This window comes from Triticum aestivum, chromosome 7B (assembly GCF_018294505.1).
Source record: "Triticum aestivum cultivar Chinese Spring chromosome 7B, IWGSC CS RefSeq v2.1, whole genome shotgun sequence".
Lineage (NCBI taxonomy): Eukaryota > Viridiplantae > Streptophyta > Magnoliopsida > Poales > Poaceae > Triticum > Triticum aestivum.
This window is the reverse complement of record NC_057813.1, coordinates 517,357,009-517,376,876: the sequence shown is the minus strand read 5'-3', so window position 1 is coordinate 517,376,876 and position 19,868 is coordinate 517,357,009. Positions and strand designations below refer to the sequence as shown.

General features: G+C 46.2%; 2 protein-coding genes across 2 annotated transcripts in view; one reads left to right on the top strand and one right to left on the bottom strand.

Moving 5' to 3' along the window:
- The first annotated feature begins 7,602 nt into the window (after window positions 1-7,602).
- On the top strand, window positions 7,603-12,318 carry LOC123155686 (uncharacterized). The gene is made up of 2 exons (XM_044573839.1): window positions 7,603-7,930; window positions 9,695-12,318. Exon 2 carries the CDS (start codon window positions 9,943-9,945, stop codon window positions 11,857-11,859), a length of 1,917 nt encoding a protein of 638 aa, XP_044429774.1. The 5' UTR covers window positions 7,603-7,930; window positions 9,695-9,942; the 3' UTR covers window positions 11,860-12,318.
- Window positions 12,319-16,503: 4,185 nt separating this feature from the next.
- Window positions 16,504-19,868, bottom strand: part of LOC123156405 (glucan endo-1,3-beta-glucosidase 14) — a gene marked incomplete in the record, with an annotated part of 3,873 nt that continues 508 nt past the window's right edge. The window contains 3 exon segments of the mRNA XM_044574537.1: window positions 16,504-16,761; window positions 18,005-19,050; window positions 19,218-19,868. Of these exon segments, the coding sequence (XP_044430472.1) occupies window positions 16,693-16,761; window positions 18,005-19,050; window positions 19,218-19,302 (1,200 nt within the window).

Here is a 19,868-nt window from a genome sequence, read left to right as displayed (position 1 = left end):
TTTGTATAGCAAGAAACAGGCTCATTTGAAAAGTTGAGAGTCTGGTGAGTACAGGTGTGGGCATCCCCATCCAAGTACCTAGATATATGGTGAATCAAGGGGTCTATCTGTGCAACCTAGATGAATTCTACAATAAAGCCCTGATCGATCTCCCACCTCACAATTTTTAAGTGATATTCATGCCAGCAGCCACCTTGGTTAGATTGAGGGAATAAGACGGGAAGGTGGCTTGTTGCAGGGAAATGAAGTTGCAATCTTGGCTCCAAAAGGTAGAGTTGATGCTTCGGGCTAGAGGGGCGAAAGGGTGGCAGCAGAAGAAGATTGAACCTTGTTCTTGCGGGATCCCGAGCCACTGGTTGACATGATAAATTTGTGGATTCATGTACCTGTAACAGCAAACGTGGAATCCCAGTGTTATTGAATGCAACATTTGAGAAGACTTTTGCCCCTCAATAAGATGATCAAAGGAAATTGCATGTCTATTACTTGTGCTATTGTTGTGATTCCCGGAAGAGGAAGGTAAACATAGGATAGTAGTAGAAGTATTTTCCTCAGTTAAGAATCAAGGTTTATCGAACCAATATGAGACACCACACAAACAACGTGAACGGTACCTGCACACACATGAAACAAATGCTTGCATCCAACAAAGGCAAAAGGGTTGTCAATCCCCTTGTTCTTGAAAGGATTAAATCTAATAGTGGTAGATATATAAATAAATAAAAATAAAAGCAAAATAAAACAGTGAGCATATTTTAGGGTTTTAGTTTTTTGTTAAAGGGAATATATTAATATCGCGAAGATGCCAATTACGCCCAGCCTCTGCAACAACAAGATGTCCAAAAACATCAAGGATGCACATAGCCAAAAAAAGAAAATAAAAGGAGAAAAATAGAAAACAAAGCCCCTGCCACGGTGATGAAACACTTGCAACAGCAACATCGAACCACCACCGAATACAACACCAGGACTACACAAGAGATTCTCCAAAAGTAACGCCTCCAAGAAGGAAACAATGCACAAGCTTTGTCGTTGCCCGATTGAAGCTCTTGGGTTTTCACCCTAGAGAAAGTACGAGCTAACAAAACAATGCCTTCAGCAAGGCCATTGCAAGGTACAACCACTGAAGGCCAGACCTTGGGCTTTCACCCTGAAAAATGCAGTCCACCTGTGCTGCCACCCCCTATTGCCAAGGTTGTTGCTGCAAGTCACCAACCACATGACACACAGTAAGAACCTGTGCCGCTAGTCTTCCTCGCAACCAAAATACATATCCGCAATCGCAGACCTCCGATCGCAGCCGCCATAACTCTCTTCACCTCTGTCCATACCATAGAAATCTATATGCAGACATGTCCCATGGCAGTAACAAGAAATCAAAGCTTCATGACACGCCCTCATGAAGCCACAATGGCATGACCGAATAGATTCCGATCAAGATATCTAGTGACGTCATGCGCCAAACTATGGAAATCTCCAAGAGGAAGACCAGAACCCGTCGATGTCTAGATCAAGGAGGTGACATGAAGCAAATCGACGACATGGTGCTCGAGGATAAGCAGGGCCAAAACATCGCAACCACCACCCAGTCGTGCCATGGTGAACCACCCGCTGCTCTAATCTGCGCGGGCCAATGAAGCACTTGCAGATGAAATCTGGCTTCGGAGCCCGCACCCGAACAAAGGTCGATCCCCTGTCAGATCCATGAGTTGCTGGCTCCAAAGAGCTCGAGCGTATGTTGGGGTCCCTACCCCAAGCTCTCAAGATGAGATCCATCGAGAACCGCCGCCGCAGACCAGCGACGAGGCATGACGCAGCACGTGGAGGAGCTAGCGGTGGAGACATAGGAGATGAGGAGGAAGGAGGCGGGGCGGCCTCGCCGTCGCCGCGGGTCGGCCAGTGGCCGATGGTGACGGTGACGAGGGGAGGGGATCTAAGGCATGTGGTGCTAGGCGGAAGACCTAGTCGCCTCGCGAGACAACGGCAGTGTATGCACTGATATTTTAGGGTTTTACTCCCTCCGTTCCAAATTACTCATTGTGGTTTTAGTTCAAATTTAATTTGAACTAAAACCACGAGGAGTAATTTGGAACGGAGGGAGTAGTAAATATGGAGAATGGGCCTGGGGGCTCTCTTTCATAAGCATAGCAATGATGGGTAAACAAATTACTATTGAGAAATTGACAGAATAGCGCATAGTTTTATGATTCTTCATGGCATGATTCATATATACACACTGCGTTCGTGACAAGTAGACCGTATAATCCAATTGCATCTACTACTATTACTCCACCCCAAGACCGCTATCTAGCAATGCATCTCGAAGTATTAAGTTCATGATAAACATAGTAACACTTTAAGCAAGATGACATAATGTAGACAAAGTAAGACCAAGCAATATGTTCGACCCCCATCGTTTTAACCTTAGTAGCGATAATACAATACATGTCTTGCAACTCTTCCTGTCAAAGAGTAAGGACACCACAAGATTGAACCTACCACAAAGCAGCACTCCCACTGAAGATAAATCAATCTACTTGGCCAAAGAAGATGGATAGATTGGAGAGAAATACAAGGCTATAAAATCGTATAGAAATAGATCTCAAAAGGATTCAAATACTTTCAATGAATAATTTGATCATAAACCCACAATTCATCGGATCCCAACAAACACACCACGAGAATTACATCGAATAGATCTCTGAAGGGATCGTTGTATTGAAGACCAAAAGGGGTGAGAGAGAAAGAGCCATATAGCTATTGTTATGGACCCGTAGGTCCTAAAGGAACTACTCACACATCATCATGGAGACAGCAAGGCTGATGAAGTTGCCTCCCAATGATTTTCCTCTCTGGCAGAGTACTAGAAAATGCCTTCAGATGGGATCGCGAAAGAACAGAGGCTTGCGGTGGCGGAAAAATTATTTTGGGTCTCGGTCTAGGGGATTTGGAATATTAAGGAATTTATAGGCCAGAAATTAGGTCAAATGGAGCCACATGGGCCCCAGAAGCGCTGGTGGCGCGCCTCCCCCTAGGGTGCATTGTGTGAGGTTGTCACTCCCTTGTGCACCTTCTGGTCTCTTCCCGAAGCTTCTAGGGTCTCTTCTGGTTCAAAAAAATCACTGTAAAATTTCATCGTGTTTGGACTTTGTTTGGTACGGTTTTTATGCGAAACAAAGAAATAGGCAAAAATACACGAACTAACACTAGGCACTAAGTTAATAGGTTAGTCCACAAAATGATATATAATGGCATATAAAGCATACAAGATTGATAATATAATAGCATCCCCATGGTCATGTACATTGGAGGCGTATCAATGTCCCTGCAAGAAGAGAGTGTTGCGCTTGAACTGACGCATCCCCATGATCATGTACATCTTTCAAGAGGGCTAGGCATGATGAAATGGCCCTCTCAGCTTGGTGTGCCAGGTGAGGAAGACCCATTTTCTACAGGCACCACAAAAAGGTAATTTTTTATTTCAATGGTGGCATGTTGGTGATTCATGGGTAGTAGACTCTAGATGATGATTTGTAAGAAGACATGGTTTTTGGTAAGAAGATTAGATCTGTATACCACGAGTGGTTGAACCATGCAGCTCTAGCAAAGGACAATGAAAGAAAGAAAAAAGCAATTCTCCTCCTGCTGATTACACATTTAACATTGTTGTATGGATAGAGAATCTACATGCTCTTATACCTGTGGATGGTGCTTTTAGAAGGAGCCTCATGGAAAAAATTGAACTCTTGGCACCATCTACTTATGTTTCCAAACCTACTTGAGCAATTTCCTTTTACCAAAGAAGATATATGCCTATGGTGATTGGTGTGGTGGGGTTGGAATTTTCTACAAGCAAAGCTTATAAGGCCTTATACAATGCAAGGTGCTTAGGGGAGGTGCTTAGATAAAAAAATGATGTTTCTTTAAGCACCGGTGCTTATTTGTACAAGGTAAACACTTAATTAGGCATCTCTTCTGTAGAAATAGGCATTGGTGCTTAAAAAAAACAGGTTCATTTTTCTAAGCACCTCCCTAAGCATTTAGCATTGTACAAAGCCTACGGGCTCTTAGAATTAGATTTACCAGAAGAACTTAGATCCCAGCAAAGAATGTTCCCAAAGTTATCCTATATAATAGGTAACAACATAAGAAGTGGGCTCTTCAAAAAAGGAGGAAATAAGATGGTTGTTTCACTTTATTTTTTGACTTGAAGCCTGAATATCTTTCACTGTCCCTAGCATGATAAATCAAGTATAAACACTTTAGTTCTTTGACTTGTAGGACCAAGAGACATAGAAATGGGGGAAAGAAACAACAATTTGATAGAAATGTAGGTGCAAAACAATAAATTAAAAATGAAAAAAAAAACTAAATTCTTTTAGCATCGCAGATGCTCTAGGCGCTAGGTGTGTGCAAAATTTGTTGGTGAAAGGACATTTGAGGAGCGCTCATCAAAAAAATATTTAAGAAACTTTGAAAAAAGACAATATTGAGAACCGATTTTTTTCCTTAGAGCTACTCAAATGTCCATTCATGATGAAATTTTGTATGCAGCTAGTTCACTTGAGCATCTTTGACGGCAAAAAAATCATTTTTTTTATTTTTTTTACTATTTTAAATTTAGTGTTTGCTGGGTGTGGATGAGCCTGGGCTCAGATGTGGATTACCGCTTGATAATACTCTTATGCAAACAAGTTTAACTAATTAGAAAGAGGTTCAAGTGAGAATTTCTATGGAATGGAGGCATAGAAATTTAGACATCACCATTCTTTAGGCCTCCTTTGGTTTGTAGGATTTTGTATAGAATAGGTTCTTTTTAAGGAAAAATTCTTTTGGAGCCCTTTGGTTTGTAGGAATGGATTCCTATTCCCATGCCCTTTTTTATTTAAATTGGTGGTCGATGTCCTCGCGACGATATTAGATTCGGCCAAGAAAGCGGGACATATCAAGGGTATTTGCTCGCACCAACTAGTGGGTGGTGGCATCACCCACCTTCAATATGTGGATGACACGATCTTGATGGTGGAAGGGTCAGACGCGGACATCCGACACCTCAAGTTCATGTTATTATGCTTCCAGGAGATGTCCAGTCTAACGGTTAACTTCTATAAAAGCGAGGTGATAGTGTTGGGGTACTCTGATGAGGAGAAACGGCGAATCGTGAGTCGGCTTAACCATCGGCTTGGTTCCTTCCCAACGACCTACCTGGGCATGCCCATTAGTGACACCAGCATACTAGCAAAGGACCTTCATCCGACGGTGTCCAAGGTCCAGTATCGAGTTGAACCTTGGCAAGGGATGTGGCTCTCCAAGGCGGCTCGGGTTATCCTAATCAACTCTTTGATGACCAGCTTGGTTATGTACCTCATGCGATTCTATAGTTTAAATGAATGCCTCCATCATGACATAGCCAAATACCAATCCAGGTTCTTCTGGGCAGGGAAGGACAATAAGTAGAAATACTATATGGTGAGATGGTCCGAGATGTGCAAACCCAAGGACCAAGGCGGCTTGGGCATTATCTCCTATCCAAATGGCTATGGAGAATCGCCTAAGGCGAGATGTGCAAACACAACACGGTGGGACCTCGAGCCGACGGGCCGATTTTCTGCTAAATCGCTTTATCGGGCGATCCTACCCACCCCAGGACCAGTGGATCTTAACCTCTTTTGGGAGATTAAGCCGCCCATTGAAGATTAGGATCTTCATGTGGCAACTAGTCAGGGGCCGCCTCCCCTCCGGCACGGAGGTGCTTAAGCGCAACGGCCCCCCAGACGGGTTGTGCCCCTATGTTCGGTCCCTGAGGACTCAAATCACATTTTCTTTGTATGTCCCTCGGTGAGATTCTTGTGGAGTTGTGTTCCTGAGATGGTGGGTGGCAGTTGGTGCCATGCCAACCTCTCGAATATGTTTGCGGAGGTTCTCACATTTACTAGTATAGAGCAACCCTCCCTATGGGTGTTGGTTGGGTCGCTATTGTGGACTTTATGGAATGTTCGTAATAAGTTGGTGATTGAACACATTATCCCGCTTCATGTTACTGACGCCATATACAAACTGTGTGCCTATCTACAGCTCTGGAGGCCGCTTAGCAAGCGCCAGGACCGCCTCTCCATCGACCGGATGATCACCGCGCTCCGGTCCTTCGCATCTATACTTGCTCTGCCGCTCACACTGCCGCTTCCCCCGCCTCCACCGGAACCAATTTAGCTTATGATATTTGCTTTCGGGGCTTGTTTGTGTTGATCCCCAAGCAAGACTTTTATAACTTGTATTGTTGTGTGTGTTTGTCCGTGTGTGCTCCGCTGGTCGGACCCTTGCTACCGTATCTTTGTGCCGTGGTCGTTGCTTTATAATATAAAGTGGGCGAACCCTTTTTCTTTATGCAGGATAGAAACCAACCCTTCACATTTCTCTACTACTTAAAAAAATGTAAGGTTCTCATTTCACATTTCTTCCCACCACCCCTTCGTCCAACATTCCCTGTATAATAATCAATCACCTTAATTTACTTACCTTCTAAACCAATTTCACTTTAATATACTTATCAAACTTCTGATCAAAATATAAGGTAAATCATGGGCAGAATTTGATAAACATTTATTTACACAACCACATAATATGACAGGTAAATCACTTCTGATCAATATATAAGGTAAATCACTGACAGAATTTGATGAAAAATTATTTACACAATCGCATATTATTGATAGGTAAATCACAAGCTATCGTACTAGAATATTTATATCCCATTGCAACGCACAAGCATTGTTTTAGTCAAAGGAAAAAAACATTAACCAAGACTCAATGAAACAATTCATATCCTATACTTCAAATGACATCTCTTCCCTATAGGAATTGAGCGTCATTCCTATCATATGAACCAAAAGATGGTTATGTAAATGGATCGGATAATGCCTTCCTCATATTTTTACCGTACATTTTGTCGGATCTGTAGCGGAGTGGATAATGACCGGATATGGATTTGAAAGCGGATTTTATAGGATTACAAATTCAGAGCGAAAACAAACAAAAGGTATTGGGTCATACGTGCAATGAGACATGATTTTATTTCTACTATGCAAACAATATGAGCACAACTTTTTATCCAACCGCATAACACTAGAGAATAACAAAGGGACACTCACACCAATATGACAACAATTTATATGTGGTGGTTCTAATTAGTGGGCTAATTCGATATTTGGGCTTGTTGATTGGCCTAGATTTATCGGATAATCATATTTGATGACCTTGGATAATCCGCAAAAAAATATCGAGATATTTACCGATATCATATCTGCCGGATATCCGGTTGACCAAAATCCATATCCGCATCCATATTTGGCGGATTCGTGCAAGTGCATACCATATCTTTTGAAACGGATGCGGATACGGATTCGGAATGAAAATTATCCGTACCATTTACATCGCTACCGGAGGAGGCCTTAGATTCAAAGGACATGCAAGAAAATCTTTGAAATTCTTACAATCCAAAGATGCTCTCAGCAATTACAAGCAACCACAGGGACCTACATGACAAAGCTTCGAAAAGAATATTCTGCCACTCCCCCCTCCCCATCCGTCGCTTCTTCCCATCCATCACACGCTCCATTTCCGAAGAAAACAGACACAGAAAAAGAAGGGATTTTGATTTGCTCTCGTGCGCCTGCGGCGTCGTCCACAACGCCAATCTGGGCAGCACTCGATCCTCTACATAAGCGGCTCCCCTCCACCATCCCCTTCCTTTCCTCTTCCGCCTCCCTCTCCTGGCCGCCGCCTCTGCCCCCCCTCCCGCTGCCGCGGCGCCGCAGCCAAGCGTCGCCGCCGACGCATCCGATTCCTCCCATCACACGCCTCCCGCCACCTCCGCCGCTCCCGTTCTTGGCCGCCGCCCCCTCGTCAGCAATCTCGGACATTCGTTTTCGAGGTATGAGCTTTTTCGCCATCCAGTGATGACCTCTGCAAATTTTTGGTACGCCGTGTGCGCACCACCTAGATCCGGCCCTGGGCTGGCGAGGGCCGTGAATTGATCCTTGCTGCCGGTTACACGGTTTGGTATGTCGTGTGGTTGTTCGGTCTTATTATTTTATAGCGAGATACTGTTCACAGATCACCTTTGTTGAGCTGCGTAGGTTTTGCGTGGAAATGGAATTCGCGTTTTGGATTCCTAGTTTTTGTGTGTGTTGGGAATATCTCTGCAAGTTTTGCTGGTGACATGCCATCTGTAGGGCAGAAAATTATAGGTGTAAATGATATTCTTGGAATAAGAACATCTGTGTAAAGAGATTAAAATCAAGCTTTTGCATTTACAGTTATCCTGTTTGCACCGCCTTTTCTGTTTGGAGTTGCAGGTACTCCCTCCGCCTGAAAAAGCTTGTCCCTCAAATGGATGTATCTAGTATCAAGTTAGAGCTAGATACATCCATTTGAGAAAGAAGCTTGGGACAAGCTTTTTCGGACGGAGGGAGTAGTAACTAACATCCCATTTGACCGTTCCTGTTGGGTGAATCTTCAAATGATCCTCAATTTGAGCTTCCAAAGTGATTAGGTCATAGGCATCTCTGTTTCATGTTTAAGTGTGCAGAATTTCTTCAGTTTGACTATTAGCTGAAACCAGATTCCATTTTGCTTGTTGGGGTGAGAAGAAAGTAGAATATTCCTCTCCTATGCGTTTTGCAGGTGCCTTAGGTCACCTATATAGTACTACAACAGTGCAGTTGCATCAAGTCATCTCTTGCAGATATATGCTGTTTCTTTTCTCGCCTTTTTCCAGTCATTGAGGCATGGTGCTGATATTCTTCTTCTGTTGTTAAGGAACTGCCAGCAGTGACTACTCCCCATACTGAGTAGATTGATTTGTGTTTTTCTATTGAGCTATTAGAGCAACTCCAACGCGCCGACCCAAACAGACGCGTGTTCCGTCCGCTTTTTGTCCGGTTGGGTCGGCCAGGCGGACAGGCGCGTCCGCTTTTTCATTTGGGTCGGCTGGTGCACCCAACGGGAGGCCGATCCAAATTTACCTGCGTCCAAAAAAAACACGTCGCAGAAATAAACATAATAAAACATTAAGTGGCCGGTCAACCGCCGGCCAAAGTCCACTTAAAACATTATTAAACATTAATTAAAACATAAAAAAAGTCTGCGCCCGCACGCTGCCCTAGACATCCGCTTGCCCTTGCCATCGCCATTGCAGCCGGTGAGGTCGATGAAGACGGGAGCCGGGCCAGTCCACCCGAACGCTGCTTGGTAGGCTGCCAGGACAGCCTCCTCCGATGACTAGATTCTTGCTGTTTCATATGTAGTACCATTTCACTTTGATCGATGAAAATCATTTTGGAATTCTATTCTCTTTAATGACACAGTTGTAATTTTTCTCTATGTACTTAATATGCTTGCTAGTATTCAGTAAGAGGTGTCATACTTTCGATTCCTTAAGTTTAGAACAGATTTCAGAGACCTACAATTCAAGTTTTTCTTTTCGTAATGACATGCAATTCAAATCGTTGTCTTGTCTCTATCCTTTAGCAAAAGTTGACATTATGTCTCAGGTGGTAGCGATACATGATTGAACAGTACCCTACAATACTTCAACACTAATTTAATATATTCCTTTCAGCTGTATATCAATTGAGTTTGTGCATTATGTCGACTCATGATCATTGATTGACCATTGTCCTTTCCTTCTCTGCAGCCGTGATTCAGTTGGTCAGATAAAACCCTGGTGTGATTCCTCTGAAGTTTAGCATTGTTGCTGCTTTGAGAAGAAATAACTTATCTCTGCATAGAGCACTGGAAAATGGATCGTAGAGATACTTCAGGGTTTGTCAGCGGTGGTTGCAAAGATAACTTGTACTGCTAAATGCCTTAGGTTTTCTAACTTGGTAGTTTCGTTGACCATTATTTAACCCGGAAGTGAGGCAAGCTTGGGCACTGAGAACAATGGACCCCAGGCCCGGGCAGTCAGCATTTACTATAAGTTTCTCAAATCCAAAGGCCATTGTGAGCAAGTTCCCTGTCGTCCCCGTAGCCAGTCATCCCGCAGACAGTAATAGTCAACTTGATGTGCAAGCTCACGGTTATTTGTACAACCAACCAAGAGGAACCAAGAGAAAGTTCGATGGCTTGTCGCTTGGTCTGGGCAACTCATCAAACTCAGATTCCAGCAAGCAGAGTATGCGTGCTGGCTGCACCATATCTTCTCCTAAGGGCAGTGATGAAGGTTCTTCTGTTGATTTGGGCTTAAATTATCTTACGCTGGGCAGTGAAGGTACTTCCAGGCTGGATAAGCAGGCTAGTGATTTTAAGAGAACTTCGGCGAAGGCTGGGCTGGATCTTGAGTTATCTTTGTCTGTTGGACCATGTCAATCTGCTATTACTGGCCAAGACCTAACTTCAGCAACCAAACAGAACAGCACATTTCTGCAGCCATACATTATGGACCTAGTCCCAAGAGTTGACGAAGGTTCTACTTCTCTTCGTCGACCATCTGGTGGTCAGTTCCTTAATTTCCTTAATAAGACTGTAAGGATGACTGGGTTTTCTCCAAGGCAAGTTTTATCAGGCAGCTCTAACCAGAGTCAGGGTCCAGCTTCACTGCCAACATTGCTCCAACTACAAGAAAGTCCAGCAACCTGTACTTCCGGTTCTGTTAGTCCACAACATCGCATCAGCAGCACAAAAGTTTGTTCATATCCAGGATGTAGAAAAGGGGCCAGAGGTTCGTCAGGGCGCTGCATTGCACATGGTGGGGGGAGAAGGTGCCGTAGAGAGGGATGCAACAAAGGCGCCGAGGGCAAGACCATCTACTGTAAAGCTCATGGAGGGGGACGGCGCTGCGGGCACCTTGGGTGCACCAAGAGCGCTGAAGGCCGTACTGATTACTGCATAGGCCATGGCGGTGGTCGGCGTTGTATCCATGACGGCTGCAGAAGAGCAGCAAGAGGGAAATCTGGCCGCTGCATCAAACATGGTGGTGGGAAAAGGTGTCAACAGGAGAACTGCACAAAGAGCGCGGAAGGGCGTTCAGGCTTATGCATTGCCCATGGAGGCGGACCTCGCTGTCAGCATGCTGGTTGCACGAAGGGCGCCCAGGGAAGTACTGATTTCTGCAAATCGCATGGTGGTGGCAGAAGGTGCACGCACCCTGACTGTACAAAGGGTGCTGAGGGAAGCACGCCATTCTGCAAAGGGCATGGAGGAGGCAAACGTTGTTCGGCTCAAGGCTGCACAAAATGTGTGCACGGAGGTACACAGTTCTGCGTTGCGCATGGAGGTGGCAAGAGGTGTGTGGTGGAAGGATGCACCAAGAGCGCTCGAGGTCGTACCGATCGCTGCGTTGGTCATGGTGGGGGCAAGAGGTGCATAACTGCTGGGTGTGATAAGAGCGCACAGGGAAGCACCGACTTCTGCAAGGCACACGGCGGGGGCAAACGCTGCACGTGGGGCCACCCAGGGTCCGACCTTGGAGCTGGCGGCCCACCCTGTGACCGCCTTGCAAGAGGCAAGAAAGGCATGTGCGTCCATCACAACCCGCTCCTGGACGATGACCGTATCCACGGTGGTCGAACGCTGGCCGCTTTCAGCATTACAAGCAGCGCTGCTTCCCTTGATCGTCGGAGCCACCCTGCAACCTCGGAAACCAGCAGGCGCAGCATCTCCATGCTTCCAGTGGAGGCTCCTGGCCGTGCGCCTCTTCCCGAGGGCCGGGTGCACGGCGGCAACATCGTGTCAATGTTTGCTAATGGTCTGAGCTTCGGGGAGGACTCCAGCAACAACGCTGAGGCCAGTACCTCGGCGCCTCGCAGCTCCAAACCTGCCAAGGAATTCAGCGCCTCTGGTCGCAGCAGCTGGCTCTAGCGCCCAAGGCTTTCCTCCCGCCCGACCTCCGTTTCGACGCGGTTCGTTTCGTCTGGCAAGTATCTCCTGCTCCTGTCCTATGCTGTGAAGAAGGCCGCGGTATGATTGTGTGAAGTCTTTGTTGTCTTACTTATGGATTTGTATGTATTAACTACCCCTCTGTAAGATAGATATAAATAAAAGGGGTTGGGTGTCGAAGTGTTAAGTAATTTTAGGTCTTGTGTTGAAGGTGTGTTCATAGTACAGTGGTCTACAGTCATGCATGAAGAATTAGCCCTGTGTGAGGTTCCTCCCATCAGTGGTCTACAGTTATACAACATTTGGGTGCAGTAAATATTGATGTTGCTGCTGTTGTATACAAACATATATTGTGCGTGCTTGTGTGTGTGTGTTTGTGTGTCTGAAGTTCGTTCTGTCCATCTGAATAATAAGAAAGTTATGGTTGTGATGGTTGTTGTATCTCTCATCCTTTTTGTCAGGGCTAGTGATTTTATCCTGCATGCGTATATATGCTTCTCAGTTCTCAGGCAGAGGCTGAATGTTTGTTTCTCAGAAGATATTCCGTTGTTGTATAGAAAAAACATATTGAGATTTGTAAGGCATACACGTTTATTTACAACACCAACAAAGTCTTTACTCCTAAACAAGTTGGGGTAGCCTAGATATGAAACCCATAAAATCATGGAACTCATAGTTCTCGCACATGGATAACAAACTTTCGCTCACCCCTATTCATGGTTAGTTCATTGGTGACACTCAGATCTCTTTTACGGACTCCTTTCATATCAAGTTTGGTTTACCTCAACCTTTCTTAACATTATCAACACGTTTTAGCCATTCACTGTAGTTTCTGGAGGCCGTGTTGGATATACTCAAACCGTCTCAGACGATATTGGACAAGTTTCTCTTCGATCGGTGCTACTCCAATTCTATCTCGTATATCATCATTCCGGATCCGGTTCTTTCTTGTGTGGCCACACATCCACCTTAACATGTGCATCTCCGTCACACATAATTATTAAACATGTCGTCTTTTAGTCGGCCAACACTCAGCATCGTACAACATTGCAGGACGAATCGCCGTCCTATAGAACATGTCTTCTAGCTTTTGTGGCACTCTCTTGTCACAAGAACGCCAGAAGCTTCGCGTCACTTCATCCATCCGGCTTTGGTTCGATGGTTCACATCTTCATCGATATCCTCATCCTTCTGCAACATTGACCCGAAATATCGTAAGGTGTTCTTATGAGGCACCACCCCTCCGCCCATCCTCCCCTCGCCGCTGCCGGCAGGCGTTGCCGGGCAAAGCCCGCGCGGCGCGTCGGCGGCGGGGTCTCTTTCCTTCTCCTCTGGATGGGGCGGCGCGGGACGGCCACTCCAGCGGGTGCTCGTGGGTTGGGCACGGTGCTAGCTCTCGCGCAGCGAGGAGGCGCTGGGGGCGGCGCTTGGAGGCGTGCTGCAGGCGCGCGGCGGCGCGGGGTCGCTCTGCTGGTGCGGATCTGACGCCCAGCGCAGTGCGCTGTGGATATGTGGCCTGGGCAGGGCTGTGCAAGCGGCACGGCGGCGGCGCAAGGGGCCGTGCTGAGGCGCGGCAGCAGCGCAAGGGGGTCTTGCAGAGGCACGGCGGCGGGGAGGCCGCGGATCTGGCGGGTCCGCGTGCTTGAGAGGTGCGACGGCTGCTGCATCACAAGGTGGAGCCGGTGGACGTCGACCATGGGGATGGTGTGTTGTGCAGTGCTTCGGATCTGCTCGGATCCGAAGGTGTGATGGAGCTCCAGGCGAAAGTCTAGCCCCGACTTTGGCTCGGTGCCGGCAACGGTGGCGCCATGGTGTCACTCCCCTTCTTGAAGGCGTTGCCGTGGAGCTCCATTTCATGACTCTCCGGGAGAAATCCCTAGCTTCGGTGGTCGAAGCGGGCGTTGACGGCGGCTACGTCGTATCCTTCTTTGAGGCATCGCCTTGGAGAGTCAGCATTTGGCAATTTGCACGGATCTCTTCGTCGACGGGGACAGTGGACGTCGGGGCAGCGGCCCCGGGTGGTTTCTGATTGTGCGTCGAGATGGCGATCTCGGGAACAATGCGAGTGCCAGCTCTATGAGGTGGGGCTCTGGCTTGACATTGATTGGGTGGCATTCTTGTTCCGCTTGGGCGGTAGGGATGTCGGCTCGGTCGATGCGCCTTAGAGGAGGCGGTCTGACTTTACGTCGGGGCGGCGGCCCCGTATGTGGTGCGACGTTCGTGGTCTGCGAGCGGTTGCCCTGAGCAGCGTGGGCTGCGGGTAGCTGGGTTGTGCAGCGTTGCTGCTCGAGGGGAGCGGTGGTATGTCGGGGCGGCGGCCCCGGAAGGCGGTGCCGATTGATTGCGCTGGGCGCGACGGAGCGGTGGATGTCGGGGCGGCGGCCCCGAGAGAATCTCTGTGGCGACCAGACTCTTGTGGCAACGATGATGATGGGAGCGATGTCGGCGACGTGACAATGGTTGCGGTAGTCGGCTCTTCTCCGGCGTGTCCACGGTTTTGCCTCGGGTTGCTTGTTGCTATGGAGTCGAAGCTGCGGCGGCGGGGCCCTGTGGTGTACGATGACTGGCTGTAAGTGCCCGTTCGGCGATCTTCCGTGGCGCTAGCTGTGTCTGGTTTTGTCCTTCTGAGTTCTCCGTCAGAGTCGAAGCTATGTTGTCTGGCCGCAAGTCGACTTGTCGTCGATTAGGGTGGGCTTTGCCCTATGTGTTTCAGTCTATGGGAGTGGGCTTGGCCTTGTTGTTCCGGTTTTTGCCCGGTTTTCCGTAATTAACTGGGCAATTTTCTTCTGCTTAATTAATAGATGAGGCAATCTTTGCCTCCGTTTCGAAAAAAAACATGTTCATCAAGACTAAACTCATCCTCGTGCCTAGCAGGCTAATTGTACTGAAAACGCACTTCATGTACTCGTTTTTGATTCTACGAAGTCTAAAATCTTTTGATTCCAAGATTTGTCTTCATAGCTCTAACTTCCTATTAAGCAATGTCATGCACGTTTTTCTTAACAAGAGAAAGAAATATATGGCATTTATTAATAAACATGAAAACGAGCAAGGCTACACGACTGAGTTTTCAACTAAAGCTTAGCTTCGCAAGAGAAGGGCAAGAAAGGCATGCATGATCTTTTCCAGACTGACTGCCTTTTTTCTTGTGTTGTACTCCTTAGGTAAACTAATATAAGATCTTTTAGATCACTACTTTAGTTTACGAGGCAAGGAGTACGTATGCACAGTACTTTTTTTTTAAGGGAACGTACGTACCTACTAGCTGAAGAAGCTTGAAAGATGTACAGTTATGCTGGCTATTACAATGTAGTAGTAGTACAATCTTCATATCAACATGCCTTCCTGATGAATCTGAAATGTTGCTAAGCCGAGCTCACATCTCATCTGTTCCTTGATTTCCATGGTGCCCTACCCAAAACCTGTGTTGTGTGGCCTCAAAATGCCCACTTACGGTGATGTTGCCCTGTTTAGTTGTTTGGATCGTCACTTGTTGGTTCAGGAATAGCTCCTGTGCTCACTCAAGGTTTTGGATTATTTGCTGTTAAGTTAAATGTCAGTATTAATAACCTCATCACCGTACTTTCTTAAACACCACCGTACACCGCGTATCTATCATGACAAAAGCCGAGAGGCCAGCCAGTGGTGCATAGTCCTGCAATAACAATAATATAATATATATACTGTAAACCTCACACATCATCATCACATGATAGTGCAGTGGGATCCAATGCTCGCCACTGCATACTCACTCACTCACTGGCATCCCCTCGAGAAAAAAAGAAGACATAATTCAAAAGAGTTGGCACATCCTGAAAGTCCTACTTCTCCTTTTTCTCCCTGATAGTATATTATACTCTTTGCAGAAAAGATGGATCAAAAGTTGCAAGGGGAGAAAGGACGGCGAGAGAATAAAGGGCTGCCCACTACTGAAGCAGGCCTAGGCCTCTTCTCTTTTTTTCTTACAGAGATGATGATGTGAAGAACGATTGTTTAAGATACGATTGCTTCAGCAACGACTCATCATGCTTTTGTACAAAAATAAATCGCGACTCATCATGCTTATTACACGTGGATCCAAATGGACATAAGTACAACAATTATTGGAAGAAGTAAAATCATCTGACCATGCTGGTCCAGTCATTACCTTTTGCAGTCCCCCTAGCTCAGCTAAGTGGTACAGGCCAGCTTAGCAGTAGTATGAAAGACATTGAAAGTCACATTATTATTCAGAGTATGGTTTTGTGGTTTCCATGATTTTAAGTCAGTTCTAAGGTCTAGTAGTACTCCCTTCGATCCAAATTAATTGATGCAGCTTCATCAATTAATTCAGATCGGAGGGAGCAGAAAAGCAGGTGCCTTGAGTGCAACAACATGCAATTGTGTAGATACACTACTTACTGGGGAAGAAACGACCAACAACGGGGTTTGTTAATCCTGTCAGCCTGGCAGTTCAATGGACACCCACGTCCACCAGGTCGTCAGAAAAAGAAAAGATAAAAGCGTCTCACGTGTCCAAGCCATTTTTTTCTTGGAACTTGGCATGGTAAAAATTGATAGGTTGCAGAGGATGATAAGCTTCATACTGCATTTCTAATGCTAAAATAAATATATATACAGTAAAAATTGAAAACCATGTTCTTTTCACAGGTAAAAGGAGTGAGGGGAACACAGACGAAACTGGTTGGTGTGCAGGGAACCATTATTTGAATTTCCGTTCTGACTTTCCCAGTACAAGCAGGCAGGCATTCTAACTCCTCATCTTCATTGTACCCTTAACAGATGTGCTATTCTATAATCATCAAGTCACTAAGCCTAAAACAAGAAAATAGCTAGGATAACTGCAGCCGAATAGTGTGCAATCCAACCCCAGGCTCGCATCTCCTGTAAACATAAATCACAATGTCAAATCAGGTTACCTTCTATCGTAATGATGTGCTATCATCATACGCCAAAGATAAGCAAGAAATAGGCAGTACCAGAATCCAATAGAAAAACTGACTAATAGAAGTATAACAAATACAGTATATCAAATTGGGGATCATTTTTTATTACACAATACCCGGAACTGAGGTGATTTTAATGAACATAAGTGGCAAATTGTTCTAGTAGGCTAAAGTACAGGAAGCCTGTTATTCTAGCAAGTTTGGTTAAAAATTCCCATAAATTATTTGCAGGGGAACTTTTAGAGAATTCAGAACATGAACTTGCAGATCAATACCTCATTCAATTATGCACTACACTAATAACAACAAACTACCTTCGAAGAAAGGAATTGAGAGTCATCCAATTTTTTTGCTAGGCATTTATTAGTGCAATGAAATTGGCTTAGCCCAACTGGGTAAAGAGGTTACATAATGATATAAATGGAAAGGAAACTTATTCGGACCTTATTGGCATTTAAATCGTTTTAGAAGTAGGCAAGTTAATTTCTTGTCATTTGTCTACTTTATGGAGGATCTCAGTATTTACTGCTCAGCCTGCCTGTGTTATTTCTATTTAGTACAACTGAAGTTCTTCTCTGGACAACATTGGTACCAATCCTGTTTGTCAAAGAAGACGTTCATCCACAACACTGACAGGCCTTGTTCGTTAACGAACATATATTACAATGTTCACGACCTGGATAAGGACAGCCAACAATCGACCGCCACATTCATCCCATGTGTGAATGATGGAACCCCAGCAGACCTCGCGGCGTCATGACCTTGAATCCTTCCGCCAAGACAGGGATGGTGTTTTTAAAATTGATTTACTTAGCTAAGTATCAAATTGTAATACTGATACTGTGATACAGATGCTGGACAGCTGAAAGTGCCATGATCCATGATGCACGGAAGAAATTAAATTGATAGGGCCCCTTTTGTTAAAGATGTCATGAGGTTTGGACTTGAAAGCTATGTCTAATTGACTACTGTACCCTTTTGAGTGGCAATTGATGACTTTGGAACTTTTTATATCCACCTCTAATCTGCTTTGAAGTTCATAAATGTTGAGAAAGTGGATTACTGGAGCAAAGACCTTACTATAATATAATCCAATAACCATCAAACAGGACAATACAATGAAAACAAAGACTAGTGGGCAAACAAGTAGATGGGCGAGAAGCCGAGAAGTAAATGCTTACCTTAATTGACAGCAAGGATGCGGGTGCTGATGAAGGTAATAGACCTGAGTAACCGATATCATATGAAATCCTTCCATCTGGATTGAAGAGCCCATAGTGCTTCTCAGTAGGATCTCCATTCTTCAAGTTCTCATTAAACAAGGCAAAGATGTATGCTTTGACCGGTATCTTTGGCTTGAGAGGAGTTCCCTTCCTCAAAAAGAGCCTCTTACGGAGGTTGTAATTGTAAGTCCTTGCATTCTCAACTGATGCTCCTGCTTGATTTGGATCTCCACTAGAAGCCCAGCCAGTCTCTGCCACCCGGACTTCCATGTCATTATAACCAACAGCCTGCAGAGCAGCGTAAGCTGCATCTATCTGCGCATCAAACATGTTGTCATAGTGCAGACTAGTATTCGGATCAACTATTCCAGGGTTGGGCTGAAAGAGAGCATAATTAATGTCGATCTGTCCCGGATCAGTTAAGTAAGCCAAAAAGGGATATGCATTGACATAGAAAGGTGAGCCGATCCGTGAAAACAAGTCCAGCAGTGGCTTCATATACACCATGATTTCTTCCTTGAAAACACATGCAGAGGGTGGATAGGAAGTAGCGAACACAGCTTCAGAGTGGGGTGTGAAAAGCTCAATTTTGTCATCCAGATGCAGTTTCTTGAGACCATCGTACATATTCTTAACAGCTCCAACGAGCGGAGCGGCCAAGCTCGGATCGCCTCCCAGCACCTCATTCCCCACAGTGATTCCAACGATGCGTGTATGAGAAATGTAAGGCTTCACGTTCTCATTCAGCCAGTCAATCGCAACGCTCTCATTGGCAGCAAGAGCATTCAGCAACCCATTGTTGATAGCAATGACCAGGTTGAGCCCTGTCCCTTTGAACGCATCGAGCACAGCGTGATCTTCATTATATATCTTGACATTCCTTATCTTGGACCTCCTGAGGAGCTCCACCACCTTGTCCGGGGACGGGAGGTTGTTCGCTATTCTCCCGTAGTTTATCCCGTATGCCCCGACAAACGCGTCAGCGGGTCGATGGTGACGATGACCTGGTAAACAGCAAGCACCAACAGTCAAATCTCAGTTTGTGACACCAAAGCCGGTGGTTATTTTGTTGCAAAAGCCTGCTCAGCTAGACAGTAAACTTGATGTATGAGTTCTATGATCTAGACAAAACAACACTGAATTGAATTGGATAAAAAAAAACACCGCGTACCATGTGAGGGGGACGTGAGGAGGAGGCAACAGAAGAGCAGCAGCATCCAGTGAGCGCACTGGCGCCGACCCATGACCACCGTCATAGCAGGCCCGCGGCAATCCGTCGATCCGGAGCAAGAACCAGGCAGAAGACGGGCACCGGAGTGAGCAGCAGCGTCAGAAGGGCAGGCGAGCCGCGCCTTGCTCGGCAATTTGGTTCCAGGCCGTGGCGTGGAGCCGGGGCGGCAACTTCCATAGACGGGCTGGGGCGGCCGCTCCGAGGCCGGACACCGGCGGCTGCTCTCCCCTGGCCCCCGCGCAATCTTTGCTGCCTTCTCCTCACCGCCGCCGTAGCACAGGAGCAGGACGGCGAACTTGCCAAGAACGGAGAAAGAATCCGCAAGAAGAGCACCAACCAATCCGCCTGAACCCAGTCGGGGACAAGAAGGAATCTCGGCTCCCGCCTGGCGCTGGCCTCCTAGCACTCAGCCCCCACACACCCAGTGGCACGTACCAGGCGCTCCGGCTCTACTCTACTCTAGTAGCACCGGGGAGCAGAGTGCCTAGCCCAGTGCAAGTGGCGCCCTTTTCTCCAGGCTAACTTCTGCTTCGGCGGGGGGTTAATAAGGGGTTTGTTTGCTTAGCGACGAGGAGATCGGGAAAGGTTGGG